Source organism: Sciurus carolinensis, chromosome 4, assembly GCF_902686445.1.
Source record: "Sciurus carolinensis chromosome 4, mSciCar1.2, whole genome shotgun sequence".
In the NCBI taxonomy this organism is placed as follows: domain Eukaryota; kingdom Metazoa; phylum Chordata; class Mammalia; order Rodentia; family Sciuridae; genus Sciurus; species Sciurus carolinensis.
The window spans coordinates 36,122,952-36,149,744 of NC_062216.1; the positions used below are offsets into that span (position 1 = coordinate 36,122,952).

Consider the following 26,793-nt stretch of genomic DNA (forward strand, 5'->3'; position numbering starts at 1 on the left):
CTTCACTCCTAACTAGTTCAGCATATATTTCCCAAGAATGAAAATACTGTCTTAGAGAACCATTACCATACCTTTGGACATATGAAAAATAGTTCCACAATATCATCTAGTATCTAGTGTATTTAAATTACAGAGGTGTTTCAAAAATTCTGTTATACCTCTTTTGTCCCCTTGAGAATTGGGATTCAGTTAAGATAAACATGCTTCAGTTGCTTGTTATTTTCCTTTTGAACTGGAACAGTTCCTCACAACCTTTGATTCTGGTGTTTATAATTTTGCTTTAATTTAATTTAGACCATTACTGGCACATATAGAATTTGATAAATGATTAAAAATGTGGCCCCTATAAGGAGATGTTAGTGACAGCATATGGATACAGATTTTATTTTATAAAAAATTTTAATGGTCTTTCAAAGTCAGGTGCTACTAATCTAAAACTTAAGCCATGCTTTTCACAGTGTATTAACATTTAAAATAAAGAAGTAGTGTTTATCTTTATAGTGATGAAGAACTATGTTCAGAGTTCTCCCAGGCCACCCTGCTTCACCTTGCAAACTTTGCCAGCATTTAGGCACATGACTTTTGTTTGCTTCAAATTGAATTTGAGTCTAAGCTCAAAGGGCATGAATTTTTGTTTATGACTAAGGGTTGATCTCTGAAGTTATCAGACATTCCTCACATTCCATATGTCTAATTTTTACTGCTTGGAGGATCTGGTGCTATGCCAGAGGAAAATAGAGGCTAGAGTGCACAGGGAAATAGCACCAAAGAAAGTCTCCACACAAGTTATAAAAACTCAATCATGTTTAACTAGTAAAGCAAATGCTAGGTATGGAATTGATTTGTGGCATGTTAATGCTGTTCCTTGGGCTACTTAGGAGCATTTCTGTTTTCTGATATTTGATTCTTGAAATTCCAACCCAGGAGGTTTTTTAAAAAAAATCTGTGATTCTTTCAGTTTGTATGTTAGTTGTACTTAGGGCCAGGATGAGGTGTTTTTGCAAAAACAAATACTTGCAAAAGCTGTGTATCCTGGGAGTGTCTTAGTGTGTGGTTGATGACCCATCAGGATGTGGAGGTCAACAAAAAATAGATTCGTTGAACATGTGTTGAATGAGCATTGACCATTGTTCTTCTCTGCTAGGGATTGTAGTGGTGGTCAAAGCGAGTTGCAGGGTGGTAGGGTAAAAGATGGTATCAGTAAGAAACTGGGTGATAAGATAGATAGTAACTATTTTAGATGGATTTGTATGTTAGCCGACTGCTGATGTAACAAGCAGATTATAAATCTTAGTGACTTCTATAGCAGATAACTACTTCTTGCTCATATCAAGTCAACTAAGGAATAACAAGTAAAATAACTATGTAAACCATACATTGCAGGACTGATCACTAAAAATGTGTTTGGTCACTAAAAATGTGTGTTTAAAACAGTTCAAAATTGCCTTGGTCAAATATTACACATACCATAAAAATCAAATTATATTCTTATGTTAATAATTTAAAAAGTAACCTTTATAAACTTAATAGAAAGTAATTTAATACAAAGAATTTGAAAAAAAAAATTGTAGAACCCTTGGTTTTAGAAGCTTTAAATGTTTGTTATAGTCTCTTGGTGTTACCAAGATTCAAGAATGGCTAAGTAAAAAGGATGTTTCCTTTGTTAAATAAGACATATATGAAATATGTGTGAACGGATTTCTGTAGAAACTGACTATAATCAAGACTTATTTCAAAGTTTAAAAAGCCTCAGCCAATGTTTCAAAAAAATCAGAGTAACATTTATGAATGCTGACATAAATTTTTGCATGTCTATAAAGTCATCTTTGAAATGTTAGGTATGCTTTCCAGCGTGTACTTTTTCTCCAGCATGAGAAGTTGCAGGTGCATGGAGATTGTCCGATTTATTTACCTTCTCAAAGCTTTCTTTAGAAGCAGTCAGACTTGGTTTAATTGTCTGGGAATCTGGTCAGATGCCTTCGTAGTCTTCATATTCTGGAAGGCCTGTGCCTCTTTGGGAATCTCTTTTCCACTTTGGGACCTTAGACAATCACAGATAGTCAAATGCTAAGTAATTCCATTTGAGTCAATTATGTAAAGATCTCTTAGTATAAGACCAGACTGGCTGGCATGGTGGCACATGCCTTTAATCCCAGTGTCTCGAAAGACTGAGGCAGGAGGTTCGGGAGTTCAAAGCCAGCCTAAGCAACAGCGAGGTGCTAAGCAAATCAGTGAGACCCTGTCCTAAATAAAATACAAAATAAGGCTGGGGATGTGGCTCAGTGGTCAAGTGCCCCTGAGTTCAATCCCTGGTACCACCCACCCCTTAAAAAAAAAAAAAAAAAAAAAAAAAAAAAAGACCAGGCTGTGCTAAGTACATCACTATACCATCAGGAAAATTGTTGAATTAACTGTGGCAGGAATGTAGTGTTCATGTATCCAGACCAACAAGGTGTATTAACCAGGCAAGATTGGCAGAATTGGGAATATAACTCAATTGGTAGAGTGCTTGCCTAGCATGCACAGTCCCTGGGTTCTATCCCCAGCACCACAAAAAAAAAAAAAAAAAAAAAAAAAAAAAAAAAAAAAGCGGAATTGAGATGTACTACATTTGCTTTGTCTCTAAATGTAACAATGGCTGCGAGAGTATAAAAAAGTAAAAAAAATCATAGGATGGAAATAACCAAAGTTGGTTCTTACAACTCCTGTTCCTTCAAATCAGGGAGCCTGATGCATGGTAGGTAGAACCAAGCATGATGTAGCCAGACACTTTTCAGCTGATGTAACAGGCTTCAGGGCTGCAGAACCCTCAACTCCCCCAAGTCATGTAGGTTGGCCATAGCCACTTTCCTGCAGGAGCTGCTTGCCATCCTTTGTGCATGTGTGTAGCTGTGTGACAGGTAGCACTTCTGAGGTTAACTTTATAAACCTGCACCTGAGTAAGATACTTGTCAGTATCTAACCAATGGTTTATTCAGGGATATTCAGTTAAGTATTGTTTTGGGTACAATTAAAACATTTATAAGTACTAACTGTTTGGAAAGGCTACATAAAACTGTGATCTAAACTTACTATAAACATAGAGTAGCAACATGAAAAGTTATATTGTTGAATGAAAAATGCAGAAGAATACACAGTACTTATGTTAAAAAAACAACAACATGTATTTTCTAGGCTATATATAGAGAAAAGTCTGGAAAGTCACACACTACTTATATAGTGGGCATTTGTAAAGAGAGAAGTGTGGGGATCTGGATGAGAGCTGTAAGTCAGATGGAACTTGAGTGTTATCTGCAATACTTTAATGTTTTACGAGGATGTGTTCTTATAATTTTTTAACTACATTTTCCCCCCAACTGCTAGGGATTGAACTCAGTGTCTTAGGCATGTTAGGCAAGCACTTTACCACTGAGCTACATCCTGGCCCTTACTACAATTTTAGATAAAAATATTTAGAGATCCAAGGTGGTGGCCTAGAAGGAGGCTGCATTCCATGTTGTTCTGTAACTCGGAATTCAAGCAGAGGAATTACTGTTTCTTTGTGAGGCAGTCGTTGCTGCCCACTGATCCCCTACTATTTACCCTATTGTCCGCCATGATCGTCCACTGCCATCACCTGCCCTCTGCCAGTGTATCACCTGCCTTTTGAGTGTGGGTCCCTCGCTGACCACCGCCTGTCATCCGCCATTTCCCCGTTTGCCTGACTCTTGCCTGCTCATCGCCAGTCTTTCACCTACCTATCACCCACCACCCAATGTCCTCCCGCCGATTGTATGCTCACAGACTGCTAGGGGATTGCCTGGCCTACTGCCCCTTGTTGCCTGGAAGTACATTGTCATAGTACCTGCAGGTTTGGTTACACGTGACTGCTGCCATTTTGGGACAAGAGCCAGGGCCTGCAGGTTTGCGGCCATGGCCTCTGCCACCTCAGGGCTCAGCCATCTCGGTCTGGGGACTCAAGCTGGGCCTGGAGATATAGTGGGGGTACCTGCAGGTCTGGTTGCATCTGACATCTTTTTTCTTGGTGTGGTAGTGGCTGTCATCTGGCTGCCTCTTTGCAGGGTCACTCCTGTGTGTGTGAGTACATCCCTGGTGGTCTCTGTGCAAGTTGAAAGGGCACTGAGATCTTGGGACTGCAGCAAGGCAGAGCCTGGGGAAGCTGAAACCCAGGTCCATCAGATTGAAACTGGGCTTGCATGGGCCAGTCTGGGTCTGACAAACTTGCAGGAAGTTGGAGACGAGGGACAGTTTCCTGGGGGGAGCAGAAGTTGAAGAAACTGGAGAAAACTGGGCTCCTTCCAACTCAGGGTGTCCAGAAGTGTGCAGGCATGGAAGGGGCCAGCTACAATGGGTGGGAAGACTGTAAGAAGGTTTGAGGATATCTTGTTATTGACTCACCCACCCAGTTGGTTTGGGGCACCCACTGGACTGGAGCTAACATCAAATTTCAGACAACCCCACCTATTGGCAGAGAAGGGAAGCTGAGAAAATTTTTGAACGCCAATGGAAGAAATCAATTTTCCATTGAGACTTTTCTCCTTTTTTTTTTTTTTCCTTTTTTTGCCCTCTCTCTCACACCTCTACCATCTTTGAATTCAAATATTTTTCATGCACCAATTTATTGAGGAACGGGCTGTCTGAATAGTATATGACAGTTTGTTGTGTATTTTAGTATTTGTACTTTTTAAAAAAAATCTGTACATATTTTTTTCTCACACCTACCTCTCTCCATGGATTCTCTTTCTCCCTTCTCTCATACTAATAGCCAACCTCTACTAATTCTTCTCTTGCTTTTACTATAAATTTTTACCTCTATCCTCTCTCCCTCTCCCTCATAACATTACATCTTATACTACTTCTATTCCCTCATTTTCCATTATTTGAAATGATAAATCCTTTTAGCAAACTTACTATTTGTATTGTAGACAATAATTGAACACTTCATTTCTATTGTGATAAAACTGTAAACTCCTTAATAGGAACCATTTGGTTCAAGGTGGTATATTGTTTGCATTGGGTGCTGTTAATATTGGTCTCCCCCTTAAAGGTGAGGTACTGGAAGCCTTCAGGGACACTATGAGACTGCAGGGTAGAATCTCTACTGCCTCAGCTAGATGAGAAAACACACAAACAACATGAAAAAACAAGGGGAAAAACCTCAAACAAAACAAGATGTTCAAATAATAGAATTCATTGACAGCACAGTGGAAGAAATGCCAGAGATGGAGTTTAGAAAATACATAAGTTAGATTAACCTTTGAAATAAAGAATGGCATTGGAGAGAAAATACAGGAAGTGAAAGATTACTTCAATAAAGAGGCAGAGATTATAAAAAGGAATCAAGAAGAAATCCTCAAAATGAAGGAAACAATAAACCAAATTAAAAATTAAATGGAAAGGATCACCTTCATTTAAGACTAGACTACTTGGAAGACAGAACCTCAGACAATGAAGACAAACTATATACTCTTTTTTTTTTTTGGTGCTGGAGTGTGAACCCAGGGCCTTATGCGTGTGACGCAAGCACTCTACCAACTGAACTATATCCCCAAACACAAAATATATACTCTTGAAAATAAAGTTGACCACACAGAGAAGATGGTAAGAAACCATGAACAGAACTTCCAAGAAATATGGGATAACGTGAAAAGACCAAATTCAGATTATTGGAATAGATAAAGGCATGGAGATACAAACCAAAGGAATGCACAGTCTTTTGAATGACATAATATCAGAAAACTTATCAAATCTAAAGCGTGAAATGGAAAATCATCTACAAAAGGTTTACAGGACCCCCCTGTCCCCAAATATACAAAATTACAGCAGACCTACACAAAGCACATTATAATAAGAATGACCAGCATACAGAATATAGATAGAATTTTAAAAGCTGCAAGAGAAAAAAAATCAAATTATATACAGAAGGAAACCAATTTGAATTTCAGTTGTTTTCTCAACCCAGACTCTCAGTGCCATATATTAAGCTCTGAAAGAAAATGGATACCAACTAAGAATTTTATGTCCAGCAAAATTAAGTCTCAGATTTAAAGATAAAATAAAAACCTTCCATGATAAACAAAAGTTAAAAGAATTCACAACTAGAAAGCCTGCATTCTAGAACATTCTCAGCAAAATTATCCATGAGGAAGAAATGAAAAAAGAAAGAAAGAAAGAAAGAAAGAAAGAAATAAAATGAAAACCAGCAAAGGGAGGAACTACACTAAAGTAAAGGTCAAACAAAGGGGGAACTAAGTCAAGTTAAAAACTAAAAATAAACCAAAATGACAGGGAATACAAATCATATCTCAGTAATAACCCTGAATGTTAATGGCCTAAACTCATCAATCAAAAGACTTAGACTGGCAGATTGGATTTAAAAAAAAAAGAAAAGACTCAATTATGTGCTGTCTTCAAGAGTCTCAACTCCTAGGAAAAGACATCCACAGACTGAAGGTGAAAGGTTGGGAAAAATATCACTCACATGGACTGCATATTAATAAGCAGGAATTTCCATCCTCATATCAGACAAAGTGGACTTCAGAGTTAGTCAGAAAGGATAAAGAAGGACATTTCATACTGCTTAAGGGAACCATACTCCAACAAGACATAACAGTTGTAAATATATATGCCCCAAACAATGGAGCATCTACGTACATCAGGAAAACTCTTCTCAATTTCAAGAATCAAATATACCACAACACAATAATACTGGGTGACTTTAACACACCTCTTTCACCACTGGATAGATCTTCCAAACAAAAACTAAAAAAAAAGAAAGCATAGAATTAAATAATACAATCAATGATTGAGACTTAACAGACATATAGCGTATTTCATCCATCATCAAGCAAATATACTTTCTTCTCAGCAGAACATAGATCCTTCTCTGAAATAGACCATATGTTATGCCATCATGCAACTCTCAGCAAATACAAAAAAATAGAAAACACTGCATCCTATGAGTATAGAATAATACTAGAAAACAATGATAAAATAAAAAGTAGACTACTCCAACTAAATAGCATGCTATTGAATGATGAATGGATAAAAGAAGAAATCAAGGAGGAAATTAAAAAAAAAAAGAGTCAGAGGTAAATGAGAACACCAATACAACATATCAAAATCTCTGGAATTCTATGAAGGCTGTGCTAAGAGAAAAGTTCATTGCACTTAGCTTCTACATTAAAAGAATAAAAAATCAACAAATAAATGACCTAATGTTATAGCTCAAAGCCCTAGAAAAAGAACAAAACATCAAAAGCAGCATAAGGCAGGAAATAATTAAAATCAGAGCTGAAATCAATAAAATTGAAACAAAAGAAACAACTGAAAAAATTGACAAAACAAAAAGTTGATTCTTTGAAAAAATAAAATTGATGAACCCTTAGACATACTAACAAAGAGAAAGAGAAAATGCAAATTACTATAATTCGTGATGAAAAAGGAAATATCACAATGAACATTATTGAAATACAGAAGATAATTAGAAACTATTTTGAAAATTTATACTCAAATAAAATAGAAAATCTCAAAGACATTGACAAATTTCTAGAGATATATGAGCTACGCAAACTGATGCAGGAGGACATACACTATTTAAACAGATCAGTTTCAAGCGAAGAAATAGAAGAAGCCATAAAAAGCCTACCAACCAAGAAAGACCCAGGACCAGATGGATTCTCAGTCAAGTTCTATAGGACCTTCAAGGAAGAATGAACACCAGTACTCCTCAATTTATTCCTTGAAATAGAAAAGGAGAGAACCCTTCCAAACTCATTCTGTTACCCTTATACCAAAACCAGACAAAGACATATCAAGAAAGAACTTCAGACCAATATCCCTGATGAATATAGATGCAAAAACTCTCTATAAATTTCTTGCAAGTCGCATACAAAAACATATTAAAAAGATAGTGCTCCATGATCAAATGGGGTTCATCCTTAGAATGCAAGATTGGTTCAACATATGGAAATCAAAAAATGTAGTAAATCACATCAGTAGACTTAAAGACATGAATCATATGATCATCTCAATAGACACAGAAAAAACATTTGACAAATATAGCACCTCTTCATGTTCAAAACACTAGAAAAACTAGGGATAGTAGGACCACATCTCAACATTGTAAAAGATAGCTATGCTAAGCCCATGGCCAACATCATTCTAAATAAAGAAAAATTGAAAGCATTCCCTCTAAAAACTGGAACAAGACAGGGATGCCCTCTTTCACCACTTCCATTCAATATAGTCCTGGGGCTGGAACTTTGGCTCAGTGGCAGAGTGGCTACCTAGCACATGTGAGGCACTGGTTTTGATCCTTAGCACTGTGTAAAAATAAAGGCATACTGTCCTTCAACAACAACAACAACAACACATAGTCCTTGAAACTAGCCAGAGCAATCAGACAGATGAAAGACATGAAAGGGATATGAATAGGAAAAGAACTCAAACTATCACTATTTGCCAACGACATGATTCTATAGTTAGAAGATCCAAAAACTTCCCCCAGAAAACTTCTAGAACTCACAAATGAATTCAGCAAAGTAGCAGGATATAAAATCAATACCCATAAATCAATTGCATTTCTATACATAAGCGACGACTCCGCTGCAAGAGAAATTAGGAAAACTACCCTATTCACAATAGCCTCCAAAAAAAAAAAAACAAAAAAAACTTGGGAATCAGTCTAAAAAAAGAATTAAAAGATCCATACAATGAAAACTATAGCACACTAAAGAAAGAAATTAAAGAAGACCTTAGAAGGTGGAAAGATAACAACAAAAAAAGAAGAAGATGGAAAATCTCCCATGCTCTTGGGTAGGCAGAATTAATACTGTCAAAATAGCCATACTACCAAAGGTATTATACAGATTCAGCAATTCCTATTAAAATCCCAATGACATTCTTCATAGAAATAGAAAAAACAATCATGAAATTCATTTGGAAAAAGAAGAGACCCAGAATAGCCAAGGCAATCCTTAGCAAGAAGAATGAAGCAGGAGGCATCACACTATCAGACCTTAAACTATACTAAATAGCCATAGTAACAAAAATGGCATGATATTGGCACCAAAATAGATATGTGGACCAATGGTACAAAATAGAAGACACAGAGACAAAACCACATAAATATAGTTATCTCATACTAGACAAAGGTGCCAAAAATATACATTGGAGAGAAGACAGCCTCTTCAACAATGGTGCTGGGAAAAATGGAAAACCACATGTAACAAAATGAAATTAAACTTCTATCTCTCACCCTGCACTAAAATCAACTCAAAGTGGATCAAAGACTTCGGCACTAGAACAGAGATCCTGAGCCTAAGAGAAGAAAAAGTAGGCCCAAATCTTCATCATGTCGGCTTAGGAACAGACTTCCTTAACAAGACTCCTAAAGCACAAGACATAAAATTAAGAGTCAATAAACGGGATGGTATCAAACTAAAAAGCTTCTTCACAGCAGAGGAAACAATAACCTGAGGTGAGAACTTTCAGAATGGGGAAAATCTTTAACACACACACACACACACCTCAGATAGAGCACTAATCTCCAGGATATATAAAGAACTCAAAGAAGTTAACACCAAAAAAAATAAATAACCCAATCAATAAATGGGCTAAGGAACTGAACAGGACTTCACAAAAGAAGAAATACAATCCATCAACAAATATATGAAAATATGTCCATCTCTTGCAATTAGAGAAATGCAAATCAAAACTGTTCTAAGATTTCATCTCACTCCTGTCAGAATGGCAATTATCAAGAACACAAGCAATAATAAGTGTTGGCATGGATATGGAGAAAAAGGTACACTCATACATTGTTGGTGGGATTGCAGATTGGTGCAGCCACTTTGGAAAGCAGTATGGAGATTCCTCAAAAAACCTGGAATGGAACCACCATTAGACCGAACTGTCCCACTCCTTGATTTATACCCAAAGGACTTAAAATCAGCACACTACAGTGACACAGCCACATCAATGTTTATAGCAGCTCAATTCACAATAGCTAAACTATGGAACCAGCCTAGGTGTCCTTCTACAGATGAACAGATAAAGAAAATGTGGTACATATACACAGTGGAATATTACTCATCCTTAAAGAAGAATGAAATTATGGCATTTGTAGGTAAGTGGATGGAACTAGAGAATATCATGCTAAGTAAAATAAACCAATCCCAAAAAACCAAAGGTGGAATGATTTTTTCTGAGAAGCGGATGCCAATCCATAGTTCGTGGTGGGTAGGGGAGAATGAAGGAATTTTGGATTAATCAGTGGGGGATGGGTGGGGAGGGTAGGAATCGGAAGGATAGTAGAATGAGACAGACATTATTACCCTATATACATGTACAAAAAAAGTTTTTTAATTAAAAAAATAAAAATAAAAAAAGAATATTTAAACTGTTACCAAAGGACCACAAGCTGCTATAAGGAGAATGGATTACAGAGGGATGAGAGTAGAAATATATACACCAGTAATGACACAAGTGGAAGACTTCAGAACATGTAATCTTATTTCATACGCAAAATTATTTATTGTATAAAATTTCCTTCAGGCTGTGTGTGTATGTGTATAAATTGAAATATCAATGATTTTTGTCTTTAGACTTGAGTCTGTCTCATGTAAATACAGATATCCTTCCTCATCCACTCCAAAAAACCCCAAATCTAAAACATGTCCTGTTTCAAGCATTTTAGATAAGGGGTATTCAATTTGTAGTAATTAGATTAGCCCAACCCCAGACAATATCTAGGATGGTAAAATGTGGGTAATTTCTGTTGTGGTTGAGTGCAGATTGGTGAAGCCCACCTGGAGGAGAACATCCAGCTAATATGGCTAACATTCCCTAATGCATATTGACATTTTGTACCTTAAAAAAAGTGAATATTCTTTGACCAACTACTAGAATTTATTCTAAGAAATAACTTACATAGCTGTAAATATTTACTAGTACATTCATCCTAACATTCGTTCTTCTTGAAATGAAAACTAATGTCAACTGATGATTAAATACAGACTGTAATCCTCTCAATGTATGCAGATATTAAGACTTAAGTAAACTTATGTATGCTCATTGAAAGAATTCTAACATATCACACTACTTTATAGAAAATTCATATAATATATCCCTGTTTGTATTTTTTTAAAGATATGAATTTATGGACTGAAAAGTATCAAAACATTGCAATAGTTATCACTCTATAGGAAAATGGAGGAAAATTAATAATAATAGCTCATCCTAACTATAATATATGAATAATTTGTTTAGGATGATATCAATTTTGTAAAATATGCACATTATTATTATGTATACATAAGTATATATTTATTTTAAAAACATAGCCTGGAATGAAATACATCATCTTAACTGGAATGTCCCTTGGTATTGTGGCTAAGGGAATTTTAAAAAATCTTCCTAGTTTTATAAATTTTAGTAAAAAGTAATATAGGTTCATTTTAATCATTGGGAATAACATGGCACTGTCCATTCAGAAAGGTGTAGTTTTTCATTGTACTAACCGAAGTACATGCTTCAGAGTGAATACTCCAATTTCTCCAGTCTTCCCCCTTGAACAATTATTACCTGTGGAGAAACTGTGTGTTGTTGAACCACAGGTTGGGGAATGAGGTAGCCCTGCTGGATTTTTGTTTGTTTGAACAACAATCCTTTAAGTCCTTGTCCTCTCTCAAACATTCCCACCCCCTTGGCTGGCACAACCACTTAAATTCTCAAACTGTTTTCAAAACCAAATAATCAGACAAGCAAACATTTCTTGACTCTGAGGAGAGAAAAGCATTCAGGTTAAAGTGTTTGCTTGACTGCTCTGTTTTTTTCTGTGGAGTAAAAGCAGTCTTTTTTTTTTTTTTTTTTTAAACTTGCTGAATTACTGAAACACCTGAGATAAATTCTGTTATATCCTTTTACATTAAGAATTTGTTCTTGGGCTGGGGATATAGCTCAGTTGGCAAAGTGCTTGCCTTGCAGGCATGAGGCCCTGGGTTCAATCCTCGGCACCACAAAAAAAAACAAAAACAAAAAAAAAGAATTTTTTCTTGATTAAGCTATTCATTGTGATGCATAATGTAATTATAATAATAAATAAAAATAAGTCACAAAACCGAATGTTTTAATGCAGTAATGAAAGATTTTCTTTTACCTTGTCCCACCCGTCATTTAATATATTTGTCAGCTATCATCTTAATATCAGTCTTCCTGTTGAGTAAATACATTTACCATTATAACTATATAAACATCATATATACATATATATTATTATTAATCCCCCCCCCCCCCTTTTTTTGCTGTACTGGAGATTGAATTTACCACTGAGCTACACCCCCAACCCTTTTTAAAATTTTGAAACAGGATTTCCTTAAGATGCTGACTTTGAACTTTTGACCCTCCTGCTTGAACTTCTCAAATTACTGGGATTACAGGTGTGCACCACCATGCCTGACTGTAAATATAAAATTTTAAAACAATATTTTACAATTTTTTCCATCATATCATTATTCTTTATTTCTGCCTTTTTTCCTAATCGTAATCTATTCAATCAACATTTATTATATGCCAGCTTGGTATGAGGTAGCCGTTGTACTATAGAGACCAAAAAGAGTAGGACTGAGGGAGAGACAGCAGTGTAGTAAGGTGCCCTACCTGACAACTCCCCCCCCCTTTTTAATGTTGGAGACAATTTTAATTAAGACAACTTACTCTTGATAGAGATGAATAAGTGGGAGAGAGTTCACGAGCCCTGCACAATTAGCATTCCTAGCCTAAATGAAATTAACATTTTAAATAATAATATTATTAATATATAGTATGTATTATCATTATTATTTTATTATTGTTATTTTATTGTTGCAAATTGAACCAGGGTTGCTCTCCACTGAGCCACATCCCCACATCCCCAGTTCTTTTAATTTTTTATTTGAGAAAGGGTCTTACCAAGTTGCCCGAAGTCTCTCTAGTTTGGCCTTGAATTTGCAATGCTTCTGCCTCAGCTTCCCAAACTGCTGGATTACAGCCTTATACCACTGCACCCAGAAACATCTTAAATATTTTAAAACATATTGCCAACTTATTTTTTACAAAGATTGTATTGAGTTGCAGAGTAACCAGCAGTGAATGAAAACAACGGTTTTTCCACATCTTCACCAGAACTAAGTTTTTTCACTAAGACAAAGGAAAACAAAACAAAAACTTGATATGTTATTAGGCTTAAAATTAAGCTTCATTCTTGTTTTATTTAGCATTTCTTTTTATTACTAGCAATATTGAACATTTTCCCATGTTTTTATTGTTTTATTAACTCTTGTGAAAATAGTTTATTCATTTGTAATCTTGACTTTGTTATACACGTTATTATTTTTAAAAAACAATTTATTGAGGTGAAATTTACATAACAAACATCCTTTTAAAGTGAACAATTCAATGGCATTGAGTACAATCACAGTATTGTGCAACCTCAACCTGTATTTAGTTAGTTTCAAAACATTCCCACCACTCCATAGGACCTATTTAGGCAGTTTGTCTGAATTAACCCCTGTCTTTGTCTCCTGGTAACCATTAATCTGTTTTCTGTTTTTATGGATTTGTAGACTGGTTATTTCATATAATGGAATCTCAAGATTTATAATCCTTTGTGCCTGGCTTTTTTCACTTAACCTAAAGTTTTGGAGATGCATTCATATGATAGCATATAATAAGTACTATAGAGCTAAATGATACTCTTTTGCATGTATATAAAACACTGTTCATCTGTTGATGGAAATTTGGACTATATTCATCCTTTGGGCTGTTGTGAATAATGCAGTTATGAACATGAATGGACATGTACTTATTTGAGTACTCGTTCTTATTTCTTTCAGTAATAGACCTAGGAGTGGTATTGTGTTCATATAATTTTATGTCTAAGTTTTCGAGGAAATACTAAGCCATTTCCGCAAAGGCTGCACAACATTTTACATTCCATCAACAATGTACATGATTTCCATCTCTCCACATCTTTATCAGTGCTTGTTTATTTCTGCTTTTTAAAAAACAGCTCTTTTATTGGGTTTGAGCTAGAACTTTACTGTTGTTTGGATTTGCATTTCCCTAATGACTAATGATGTTGAGTACTTGATGCTATTTTGTATATAAATGAGAAAATGAAGGAAATAGAAAACCTTGATGTTGATGAACTTTTTTGAAATCAGTCTAATGTCCTTCGAAGAAATGTTTACTTAAACCTGAATGAGGTAGCTAATTCCAAATCTGAGGATTACTCAGCCATTGATTCTGTTTAAATATTTCAGTCTGTTATTTTCATAACAGATATTTCTGAAGCCAAGTCAGAAGCACTTCAGGTTTGTTTTTAAATTGAATTGGTTTTCATTTCTCCATCAGCTGGTGGGTTGGATGTTAATTTGTGCCCTTTAAACAGTGGTTTAACGTGTGATCCAGGGGCCAGCAGCATCAGCATCACCTAGAACTGCAAATTCTCAGACCCCATTGCAGATGTAGCAAGTCAGAAACTTTGGTTTTGCGCCATCTGTTTTTTAAAAAGCTTTTTGAAGTTGAGATGAATGCAAACTTAGGTTTGAGAAACATCCTCTGAACCAACATTTTTGGGTTGGTTCTGTGTTCATTAGCACCAACTTTTTTAGCTTAAATAGGCAGACAATATAAACAGTACGTTGGTTTCATTTTATAACCTGCTTAAGAAATACATACATAAATCTTATTTTACTTAGTAACTATTGTTTAGACTATAAATAACATTTGTAATTAAAAAAGAGGTAAGTAATCTGTTTTGTCAGCTTTTTAAAAAATATTTTTTGTAGTTATAGATGGATAGCAGGCATTTATTTTATTTGTTTATATTTATGTGGTGCTGAGGATTTAACCCTGCCTCAAACATTCAAGGCAAGTGCTCTCTGCCACTGAGCTGCAACCCCAGCGCCTTTAGTCAGCTTTTATGCTGCTGTGACTAAGGACTCTACCAGAACAATTGTAGGGGAAGGAAGGCTTATTTAGGGGCTCAGAGTTTCAGAGGTCTCAGTCCATAAGTGGCTCAAGGTGAGGCAGTACATCATGGTGGAAGAGTGTGGCAGAGGGAACCAGCTCACATGATGATCAAAAAGCAAAGACAGATGTCTCCACTTGTCAGATACAAATATATACCCCAAAGCCACATCCCCAATTCCCACCTCCTCTAGCCATACCCTACCACTTTGGTTACCACTCAGTTAATCCCTATCAAGGGATTAATTCACTGATTGGGTTAAGACTCTCACAACCCAATCATTTCTCCTCTGAACCTTCTTGCATTTTCTCATGTGAGTTTTTGGGGACACTTCACATCCAAACCATAACATAATCCCAGTGACTCGAATTGCTGAGGCAGGAAGATTATAAATTCAAGGCCAGCCTCAATGAAATTTAGTGAGTCCCTCAGCAATTTAGTGAGCTCTGTCTCAAAATAAAAAGGGCTGGTGATTGTAGCTCAGTGGTAAAGTGCCCATGGGTTCAGTCCCCAGTAAACCGCTCCCCCCCACAAAAAGGTATTGTTTTTAAAGCCGCTTTATATCTTTGGTCAAATAGTTAAGGAATTTAAGAGTTGTGTGCCTTTGATATGCGTTTTTTCCTTTTATTTGTGATTAGAAGTTGCTTTTTTTGCTTCTTCAGAGTGTCCATTTTGAACATTTGCAGTGTGAAGGCCCAGGCAGCAGATTATGCAGCCACTACTACCTTTAGTATATCTGTTGACTAGGGAAGAGGTATGTGTTGCTTAAACACATGCATCTTTGATTAGAGATAGGGTTTTGTTCCTGCAAATGGAGTTTATATCTATTTTGTAGAACTTTAGGATTTCACACATTTCTATATATTAAAGCATGTGTAGTACATGATAAGCATTTGGTAAAAGTTTCATATTATTAGTGTAATTATTATATGTAAAAATTGACTTGTTTTACATAAACTATTGTAAACATTGAAGCTTTTATAGGTTATATCTGGGTCCCAAAACCAACAGCATAAGCTTTGTGCTCTTTCAAAGGTGACTTACCCACAAATAATGCCTTTTAAGAGTGTATTTATTATCAAGTGTGGTACCACACATGTAATTCCAGTTACTTGGGTGGTTGAGGCCAGAGGATCCAACTTTGAAGCTAGCCTGGGCAGCTTAGCAAGATGCTATCTGAAAACCAAATTTATAAAGGACTAGTATCACCAAAAGAAAAATTGTGTGTGTGTGTGTGTGTGTGTGTGTGTGTGTGTGTGTGTGTGTGTTTTATTCATGAAGTAACTATGGATTTAGGTGTTAGGTGGCACAAAGATTTTGGTCGGGAGGGCCTTCTAAAGTCCTCCAGATTTAAAATCTTTAGCTTAGGGTGAGTGAATGGTTAGGAAGTAAACATCCAGGGAGTACCCAAAAAGTTTGAGGAAAGGGTTTTTTTAAGATGGGGGTACTGAATATATTTATAGACTGAGGGGGGGGAATATTAACTAGTTATATCATAGTAGTTACTTTCTCCTTATCATGGAAATAGCATAAAAGGGTCCTTGATTTTGTATGTTCAGTTTCTGAGGATGTTATTCAATTTATATTTTGTAATTTGGGTAAGAATTTAATCCTAAAACTTCTAGTACTTACAATTATGTATTTAGTGGTTTTACTTATTAATAGAGTACATAAAAATATATTTTGTAGATATGTAAAATAAAGTATTAAACTGACATTTTTATTGGTCCATCTTAATTATACAGAATAAGAAGTTTCTTGTTTAAATTGATTTTTAAAGTAAAATTGCCAAGAAATTTTTGCATTAAAATTTTCAGGAATGACAACTTCTGAATTATTCACTGAGTTCATAATTATATCTGTGTGGATATAATTTTAGTCTTATAACAATGACAGTTAAATGCTTATTATCTGTTAACCAACACACAAGAAAAGCTGAATTATTTCCAAGTGTAATCAAGTTACCATAACTTGTCACAGATTCTGATGCTTTTATAACTTCTTTTAATATGAGTGATAAACATTATCATATCATACTCAAACTTAAGCATGTAGATTTGGTACCAGGTATAAGATCTCTTATTTGACACTTAAACTGGCTATTTCATATCTTCTCATTCTTCATTTCTTCCGGCTGTGCGTGCCTATGACAACATTGATAAGGTGTTAGGGAAACAGTTCTCAAACAGAATCTTGTGCAGGGCAAACTGGCAGAGGAGCTTACTCCAGTCAACTTTATTGAGGTAATCAAAGAGAGATTTTTACAGACAGTGAAAGTAGATAAGGCCACTTTCTCTGGCATGGAATTTTTTTGATAGCATATTTAATTCCTTTATCAAAAGAAGTATCAATTTTCCTGGGCAACTGATGATATGAGATGGAATTTGAGCTCAAATTTACCCCATGATTACAAAGCAAATATGGCAGGTTACTGTTTTGGGGCAGATTGCTTAATATCTTTGAGATTCATTTCACTCATTGAACTTATATTGAAGCTTACCATTTACCAGATGTTTTATTGTCTACTTCTCATTTAAACTCTACAGTCTACCCTTTCCCTCCCAACCTCTTTGAAAAAATAAAACAGGGAACTGGGGCTTTTAAAGTTAATAACTTGCCCTATTTTGTATAGTGAGTAAGTCGCAGAACAAGGAGTTGAATGTACATTTCTGTGTTGCAAAAATGTCAAGCCCTTAACTTCTAAGCCAGTTGTTCCCAAAGCCAGTGTTTCCCAAATTTTAATAGGCAGTAGAATTATCTGGAGAACATATGTTGCTGGGTCCTAGAGTTTCTGATTTTGTAGGTCTACCATAGAGTTCAAGAATTTTTCTTTTGATGCTCCTGGTCCTGGGACTAAACTTTGAGAACTACTGTTTAGTACTGTGCCACCTGATTTGGTTCCTTTTAGGAGTTGAGAGAGAATTCATATGAGGTGTTTGTGTTAATAATCATTAATATTGACTGTTTACTGTGTACTAGTTACTATTTCAAGTTAATTCCTTTTTATCCTCATATCAATCTTAGGAAGTAATTAAATTGCAGGGAGAGGATGTGTGGGGGGGTGTGTGATCATAACTTAAGAGGAAGAAACTGAGGTAGAAAAGTTCAACTAAGAGGTCTTGTAGTATGTCGGTGGCAGAGGTGGTTACCCTCATTATTACTTCTGTCAGTTGAGCTGGTTTCAAAGGCCAGTATTCTTGGAGTCATCTCTAGAAGATTTCATGCTATGGGGAGGTGGAAAGAAAAAGGGACCCTTCTTTTTATCCATTGGTCTTTTGTGTCCTTGGGGGACTGATGTAGACTAGGCTTCGGAATCATTTCATGTCATTCTCCTAGTAATCTGAACGGTAGATGATACGCTTTGTTATTCTGATGAATGATGTGGTTCTGGAAGTGACCTGTATTTCAGGTGAGCTATGAGACTTTTGATATTCGTTAGGACAGATAAAAGGGATTCCAAGATATTTCATATGTAAGACCCATGTCAGTGATGCCAGTGTATTAAATTAGAAAGTATGTCACTAATCTATGATGCTAACCTGCCATGGCTGCTCCAACCTGGGAAAATTCCAAAAGCAAAAACAAAGGGAGTAAGGGAAAAAAATCCTCTGTAATTATGTCTGAAACCTGTATTCTGCTTAGGAAACCATGTAGTTTCCCCATTGGTTTTAAAGAAAAAGTTTTGAAGAGTAATTAGTATTAAAGAGAAGGTATTTTAGAAAGTAGTTTTAGGAGAAGGTGTAAGGCAGTTTCAAAAGGTGAGATCATATTGGTATATGAGTACTTTGTGTTTGGTTCCATTAAAATTTTCTTTAGTGACTGATATATATGGGATACTTACAAAAATAAGACATGTTGTCTTTTCCTGTAAAGGAATACTCATAGCAGACCTAACAGTTGAGTGTTTACTTGATTTATATAATAGCATTCAAATCTGAAATTAGTATAGTTTATTGCATATATTCTTATCTTAGAAGTAATATCATTTCCATGATACCAGTGTTTGAATTCTAGGGCAAATTTTTGTTTTCAGTGGGACAACAGCTATTTTGCTACAGAATTAGAGCTAGATCCCAGGCCTCCTCACTTTCAGCTTGGATTTCCCTTTGCTTTGAGATGACTTGATTTATTAATTGCAGAGATTTTTTTCCAATCCTAAGCAGTGAACTTTCAAAAGGGGATAGCAACTTATTCTGCTTTTTTGGATATGCATGTCTGTATTTTATCCCTGTGTGTTTTTTCTTTCTTTAGTATTTCATTTGCAGTAGTACAAACTCTGGAAGTAATTAAGAACAAAAAGGAAATGCAACCTAGATATTTAACTTGTGGTTAGGATATTGAATTTTGACATGTGGTCTGACAGAAAAAAATCACAAGTGTATTTATTCTGGTTTATTGTAGGTTAACGAAGCCCTTGTCATTTGCTGATTGTGTTGGGGATGAGCTGCCGTGGGGATGGGAAGCAGGGTTTGACCCTCAGATTGGTGTCTACTACATCGATCACATCAACAGTAAGTTTTTCTTCTTGCTGAAAGCGAATGTTTCAGTAAAGAAATTTCCAAAAATATGTAGTTACATAAAAGGGCATATATTTTACAAAGTGAATTTTCTTATTTTAAACCTCTATTTTTTAAATGACTGATACTTAACTAAAATGCCTGTTTTGGTATTTGGGACATGTGTATGGATTTGCTTTATGGAGAGGGACAAAGAGGGAGAGAGGATGTCCTGTCTGACTGGCTGACTGCTGGGCGGGGAATGAGTTTTCTTCTCTAGTGCGGTTCTAGGGCTCTCTGGAGATAAAGAACTGGTGGGTGGCTTGTTCCACAACCTTTCCATCTTTAGGAGAGGGTTCCTTCTCTACTAGTACTCGCCCCAGGAAGAGTTGGGCATGGGCATAGTGTGGTCTGAAGACGTAGCTGGTATGGACTGGTGGCCTGGGGGAGGGACTGGCACTCACTAGCAACTCTGGAAGGCAGAAGACATGTGAGAGAGACTGGAACACTTTTCTTCTTCCTGTTTTTTTTATTTCTTTGTGTCAGGAAGAGAAAGTCTTTAATTTTTAACAGCGTTTAGATCTATCATGGAAAGGCAGGGCAGAGGACTACTGTGGCCATGAACACCTTCTAAAAATAAAAACTTGAAGTTTTTTTTTTTTCCTATTTGTGTGTGTGTGTGTGTTTTTTTACATGACCGTTTCTTTGTCCAACCATTTGAAAATTCATTCAGATGATTGCATACAATAATCTTAGTGAGCATTTTGCTTATTTCATTTAAGAATGATTATTATATTTTGATAGATTTTGAAGAATATATAATGAATTTATCCTTGTCTTATTTCTCTTAGATCTATGCTTGCATTAAAAATTTTTAAAAATGTAACCTTTAATATCATTAGGAATAATATCACTGTAGAAAAGTGTTTTATTTCATACTGTCCCTTAGTGATGGCTTACAGCAGCACTTGTGTTAGGTATATTATATATTTTATGAGACGCCAAAAAAAAAAAAAAAAAAGCCCAAATGAATAACAGTGATTTTCTTATGGGTAGATGAAATGGAGGGTTGAAAAGGAGCAGGCACTTTAAGGTATTGATTCAGTTTTTCAAAGAGCACATAAAAGTTGTAATCTGTTGTAGAGAATATCTGTGTAGTACAGATTGGGAGTCTATTTTCATGCATACATTAGTTCAACCTGAATACAAATAACAGTTTCTACAAGTTGTTGCTTTAACCTTTTTTTTTTTTTTAATGATTAAAAGAAATGCTCTTTTTGTTCAAAGTTATCTCTCCCTGGAAATTTCTAAAAATCCCATGAAGAGGTCTTTATATGAGTGCATATGCGTGGGTGTGGGTGTTTGTGGTGTTAGGGATCAGATTCAGGACCTTGAGCATGCTAGAATTGTGTGGGGTTTTTAAAAGCTAGTTTTAAATTTTGTGTTTTCTAACCTTTCTTTCTACTGAATTATTATATAATAGATTTATTGCTTATCAGTGATGACAATCAAATGGCATAATCTGTGGAGTGGAAGGCACTAATTTTGGTAGAATTAAGTTCATTTTTAAGTTATTCATTCTTCTGTCACTGCAAATTAGCATTTCAGTGGGATATCTGAAATGTGTAGCTGTTAGACTCTTACAGTTACTTTAGGTGAATAAAATTTAACTTTTTTTTTCTTTAAAGTATTTGGGAAACCAGAAGCCAGCCTAGCTGTACTGGTTCAGAGGAAATAATCTCTCATGATACCAAAATAAGAAAGCAGATTCCCTCAACTTCTTCCGACCAACTGCCAACTCTTTAGTATCTAAATCCATCTTACAGGGCTTCTTCTTTCTTGGTGAAAGAGTATTTGGGACCCCCACACCCCCACCCTGCAGATATCTCAATCACGCTTATATCCCATCCTTCTCTCCTGTTTGATGACTTTACTTTTTAATTTTTCTCCCACCAGTTCTAGTGATTCTTCTGTCTTAAACATTGGAAACTGTCAAAATGAAACTAAACCAAAACTACAAAAGAATAAACAAGTGACAGTAAATTTCGCCCCACCCCTCAAGACCATCCTTCACCCTAATCCCTTACCAGCTACGGTCCTCTGTCTTCCCTTTCCAGACAAACTTACTAAACGCCATGCTCTGCTTGAACTTCATTTCCTCCATTGTTCTCCTACATCTCACAGAAATCATTCTTGCTGGAGGTCATCTGAAACCACACAGATGATCAAAGCCAGCCAAAACTATAGTATCATCCTCCTTGTAACTTTGGGTTATTCCTGGGGTTTCATGGCACCTTTTGCTGGTGTTTCCTTTTCACTACCCGCCTGCTGCAGTCCAAGTTTCTCTTGTCTATCCCTTTTTCATCTGTTCCTGCTATCAGGACTTTTGTACAGTCTGCAGTTTGTACCCTGCAGATTTTCTTAGGTGATAATTTTAGTTACTTCCTTCAGGGTGTCAGTTGCCAAATTTGGTTCCTTACTATAGGATTCTTTCCAGTCTGCCCCTTCTGCCCTCCATTTTCATTTCCTGCCCTGTCCCAGCATTTGAGGATCTTTCAATAGTATCTTTTGCTTCCCTGGTTTTCCACCTTTCTTTATGTCTTTTGGTCTAGACCTATACCTTTCTTCCCAATCCCCTAGGTCTTCCCTTTGGACCAAATGCCACATCCTTCCAGAATTGGTCTAGTCTATTCAATTTCCACTGCTTCCCAAAGGCTTCTCTGACACTCATGCCTGAACCTCACACGTCTCCACCCCATTCTGGATTTGTTGCCCAGTCTGGTTATTTTCATAATACCAGGTATGTAGAATGCACCATCACATTACATTTCAATTTATTTGTATGTTTTTCTTACTAAATTGTGAGCTTCTTGAGGGCAGTGATTGCAACTTTTATTTCTTCATCTTTGGGTGCCTACTATAATGATTAACTCATATGTTAAAAGAAAGGAAGAGCTTATTGCCTAACGCACAGAATAAAAGCTGGTTTAAAAGAAAATAAAGTATATTTCAAGTGTAAATTGTACTTCAGAAAGCACTATTCTGAATATATAAAAAATTGATTATCAGAATATAAATTTTTAAGTCTACCATTTTGCTTTAGTGTAGTAATTGTAACCTAGTGGCCTGATGGATTTACTGTGTCCTAAAATATCCAAATTACCCACAGCAAGTAGTTTATTCTCTGAAAAGGATCTGACTCATTATCTCATTAATCTTCAAGACATTGCTGTGAGGTAGTTTAGGGAGCAAATGGTATTATGTTCTCATAACAGCTGGTCTACACATATGTTGTGTTTTGGCATTGTATATTTTCAGCATTATTTTCCCTTTATTTAGATAAAAAATGAAATAAGGAATGTTTGGTTGTTTTAATACTATATCTCTGAAACACTCTTCAATATTTAGCAGGAAGATTTGACCTTGACAGTGATAGTTACTTCAGGCCTTATGTGTTTTATGTTAGCATTTACCTTTTAATGGTATAAACATGAATGAATTGATGGGAGGGTATAGACATTTATGGGAGGGTTTGCATCTATCTAGAAGTTAGTTATGAGGTTTTGATATTATTACTGCAATCAAAAGAAAATCACCTTTTGGTAGGGTCACGGTTATACCACAATTTTTTTCTTTCTTTTAGTTACCTAGATGTTGTTTGCATGCATGGAACTGCACAGATATTGTGTATTTTCAGTGAACTCTGACAGGTACATAATTTTTTGTATCTTCCATCCCAATCAAGATACGGAATTCCATCACCTCAGTAAGTTCTATCCTAACCCTGTCCAGGCAGCTCTTTCCTAGTGTTACAAACATTGTTCAGATTTTAGTTTTGCCTATTCTAGAATTTAGAACTTCCTTAGATTTTAGGAATAGATTCTTTCATTCAATGTATTTTTAAAGACTGCACTACTGATTCAGACAGTACACGGAAGAAGAGAATTAGTGTATTTGCAAGAATCCACATGGAGAATATATAAAAAACTCCTGAAAATCAGTGTTAGAAAGACAACCCAAAATAAAAATGGGCAACAAGCTTAGGTACTTCACAGAGGTATAACAATGGACTTAATTTCATTTATGATATTGTTTATAAGGTAGTATATTTCCTTTTTATTGATGAGTAGTAATCTACCATCTGAGCAAATCAGTTTTAAAAATCTATTTTGCAATTTCATTTGTTTCCAGGTTTTAGCTATTATGGAAAAAGCTGCTATGCACATTATTAAATGTCTTTTTTAAAAAATTGTGGTAAAAAAATTAAGAAGTTTATTATGTTTTTCTTTTCTTTTTTTTGGTGGTGCTGGGGGTCAAACTCAGGGCCTTGTGCATAGTAGGTAAGCATTTTACCACTAAGCTACATCTCTAATTCATCAACCATTTTCTTTCTTTCTTTTTTTTTTTTTGGTGGTGCTGGGGATCAAATCCAGGGCCTTGTGCTTGCAAGGCAAGCACTCTACCAACTGAGCTATATCCCCAGCCCATCATCAACCATTTTGAAGTATATAGTACATTAGTGTTAATTCTATGCACATTGTTCCAACAGATCTCTAGAAGTTTTTCAGTGTGCAAAAACTAAAACTCTTCAGACCCATGGGTCTGAAGCTCCATTTCCTTTCCTCCTTTTTGTTCCTGGCAATCAACATTCTAATTTCTGATTTAACTGAAGTTCGACTAGTTTTGATATCAAACTGTCTGTTTTTTGAAGTAAGTATTCGTTTTTAAGATTTATTCATGTCTTATCATAATACAGGATTTCCTTTCCTTCTTTTTTAAGGCTCGGTGACCTTTTAAAGGCTCTCTTGTAGGTGTGTCCTGTATTTTCTTTACCCATTCATCTGGTGATGGACATGTACATTGTTTACAACTTTTGGTTGTGAATAATGCTTCAACGAACAGGGGTGTGCAAATACCTCCTCGGGATCCTAGTTGGAATTGTTTGGATAAATACCCTGTTAGAGCATTATCATAGTTCTGTCTTTAATTGAAAGACCTTTACTGTTTTTCATACTGTCTATACCATTTTTACACTTCCCCCAAGAGTGCACAATGGTTAACATTTTCTCAACATCTCATAAAGACTTGTTATTTTGTCATTGTGGTTTTGATTTCCATTTCCCTGATGATTAGTGATAGGAAACATTTTTTCATGTGTTTATGGGCAATTTGTACATATTCTTTGGGAAAATATCTAGTTGAGCTCTTTGCCCATTTGTAAATTGGTATTGGTTTTTTTTTTTTTTAAAGAGTTGTAGGAATTCTTTATATATTCTGTGTGTGAATTCTTTATCAGATACACACACACACATGCTATGAATATTTGTTTTTTAGTTTTTCACTTGCTTACTTAGTTTCTTAGTGGTTACTTTGAAGATTAGAATTTTAAATTTTGTTGTCACTTATTTTCCTTTTATGGTGGTTTTTTTTTTTTTTTTTGATTCATTCTGTTATCCCCCCCTCCTACCCCTCTTTTCCCTCTATACAGTCCCTCCTTCCTCCATTCTTGCCCCCCTCCCACTCCCCATTATGTGTCATCATTTGCTTATCAGCGAGATCATTGTCCTTTGGTTTTTTGAGATTGGCTTATCTCACTTAGCATGATATTCTCCAATTTCATCCATTTGTCTGCAAATGCCATAATTTTATTCTTTATAGCTGAGTAATATTTCAGCTATAAATATTTCAGTTTCTTTATCCATTCATCAATTGAAGGGCATCTAGGTTGGTTCCACAGTCTGGCTATTGTGAATTGAGCAGCTATGAACATTGATGTGGCTATATCTCTGTAGTACGCTGATTTTAAGTCCTTTGGATATAGACCGAGGAGTGGGATAGCTGAGTCAAATGGTGGGTCCATTCCAAGTTTTCTAAGGAATCTCCACACTGCTTTCCAGAGTGGCTGCACTAATTTGCAACCCCACCAGCAATGTATGAGTATACCTTTTTCCCCACATCCTCGCCAATACCTGTTGTTGCTTGTATTCTTGATAATCACCATTCTAATTGGGGTGAGATGGAATCTTAGTGTAGTTTTGATTTGCATTTCTCTTTACTAAAGATGTTGAACATTTTTTCATATGTTTGTTGATTGCTTGTAGATCTTCTGTGAAGTATCTGTTCATATCCTTAGCCCATTTGTTGATTGGGTTATTTGTATTCTTGGTGTAGAGTTTTTTGAGTTCTTTATATATTCTGGAGATTAGTGCTGTATCTGAAGTATGATTGGCAAAGATATTCTCCCACTCTGTAGGCTCTCTCTTTGCATTGCTGATAGTTTCCTTTGCTGAGAGAAAGCTATTTAGTTTGAACCTATCCCAGTTATTGATTCTTGCTTTTATTTCTTGTGCTATGGGAGTCCTGTTAAGGAAGTCTGATCCTAAGCCAACAAGTTGAAGATTTGGACCTACTTTTTCTTCTATAAGATGCAGGGTCTCTAGTCTGATTTCAAGGTCCTTGATCCATTGTGAGTTGATTTTTGTGCAGGGTGAGAGATAAGGGTTTAGTTTCATTCTGTTGCATATGGATTTCCAGTTTTCCAACACCATTTGTTGAAGAGGGTATCTTTTCTCCATTGCATATTTTTGGCACCTTTGTCTAGTATGAGAAAATTGTATTTATTTGGGTTTTTGTCCGTGTCCTCTATTCTGTATCATTGATCTACCTGTCTATTTTGGTACCAATACCATGCCGTTTTTGTTACTGTTGCTTTGTAGTATAGTTGAAGTTCTGGTATTGCGATATCCCCTGTTTCATTCTTCCTGTTAAGGATTGCTTTAGCTATTCTGGGTTTCTTATTCTTCCAGATAAATTTCATGATTGCTTGCTCTATTTCTGTAAGGTGCATCATTGGGATTTTAATTGGAATTGCATTGAATTGGTATAGCATTTTGGTAGTATGGCCATTTTGACAATATTAATTCAATTTCTTTCTTCAATCTTTTGTAGTTTTCATTGTAGCGATCTTTTACCTCTTTGGTTAGATTGATTCCAAGTATTTTATTTTTTTTGAGACTATTGCAAATGGAGTTGTTTTCATTTCCCTTTCAGATGTTTCATCGCTTGTGTATAAAAATGCTTTAGATTTATGCGTGTTGATTTTATAGCCTGCTATTTTGCTGAATTCATTGATGAGGTCTAGAAGTTTTCTGGAGGAGTTTTTTGGATCCTCTAAATATAGAATCATGTCATTAGCAAATAGTGACAGCTTAAGTTCCTCTTTTCCTATTCGTATCCCTTTAATTTCTTTAGTCTGTCTAATTGCTCTGGTTAGAGTTTCAAGGA

The 26,793-nt window shown here is 35.7% G+C and overlaps 1 protein-coding gene across 1 annotated transcript in view; it reads left to right on the forward strand.

Moving 5' to 3' along the window:
• The window catches only part of Wwc2 (WW and C2 domain containing 2), a 221,013-nt gene that overhangs the window by 75,487 nt on the left and 118,733 nt on the right, over positions 1–26,793 (forward strand). Inside the window, exon 2 of the mRNA XM_047549990.1 lies at positions 19,415–19,524. Coding sequence (XP_047405946.1) covers positions 19,415–19,524 — 110 coding nt within the window. The remainder of the gene's footprint in view (positions 1–19,414; positions 19,525–26,793) is intronic.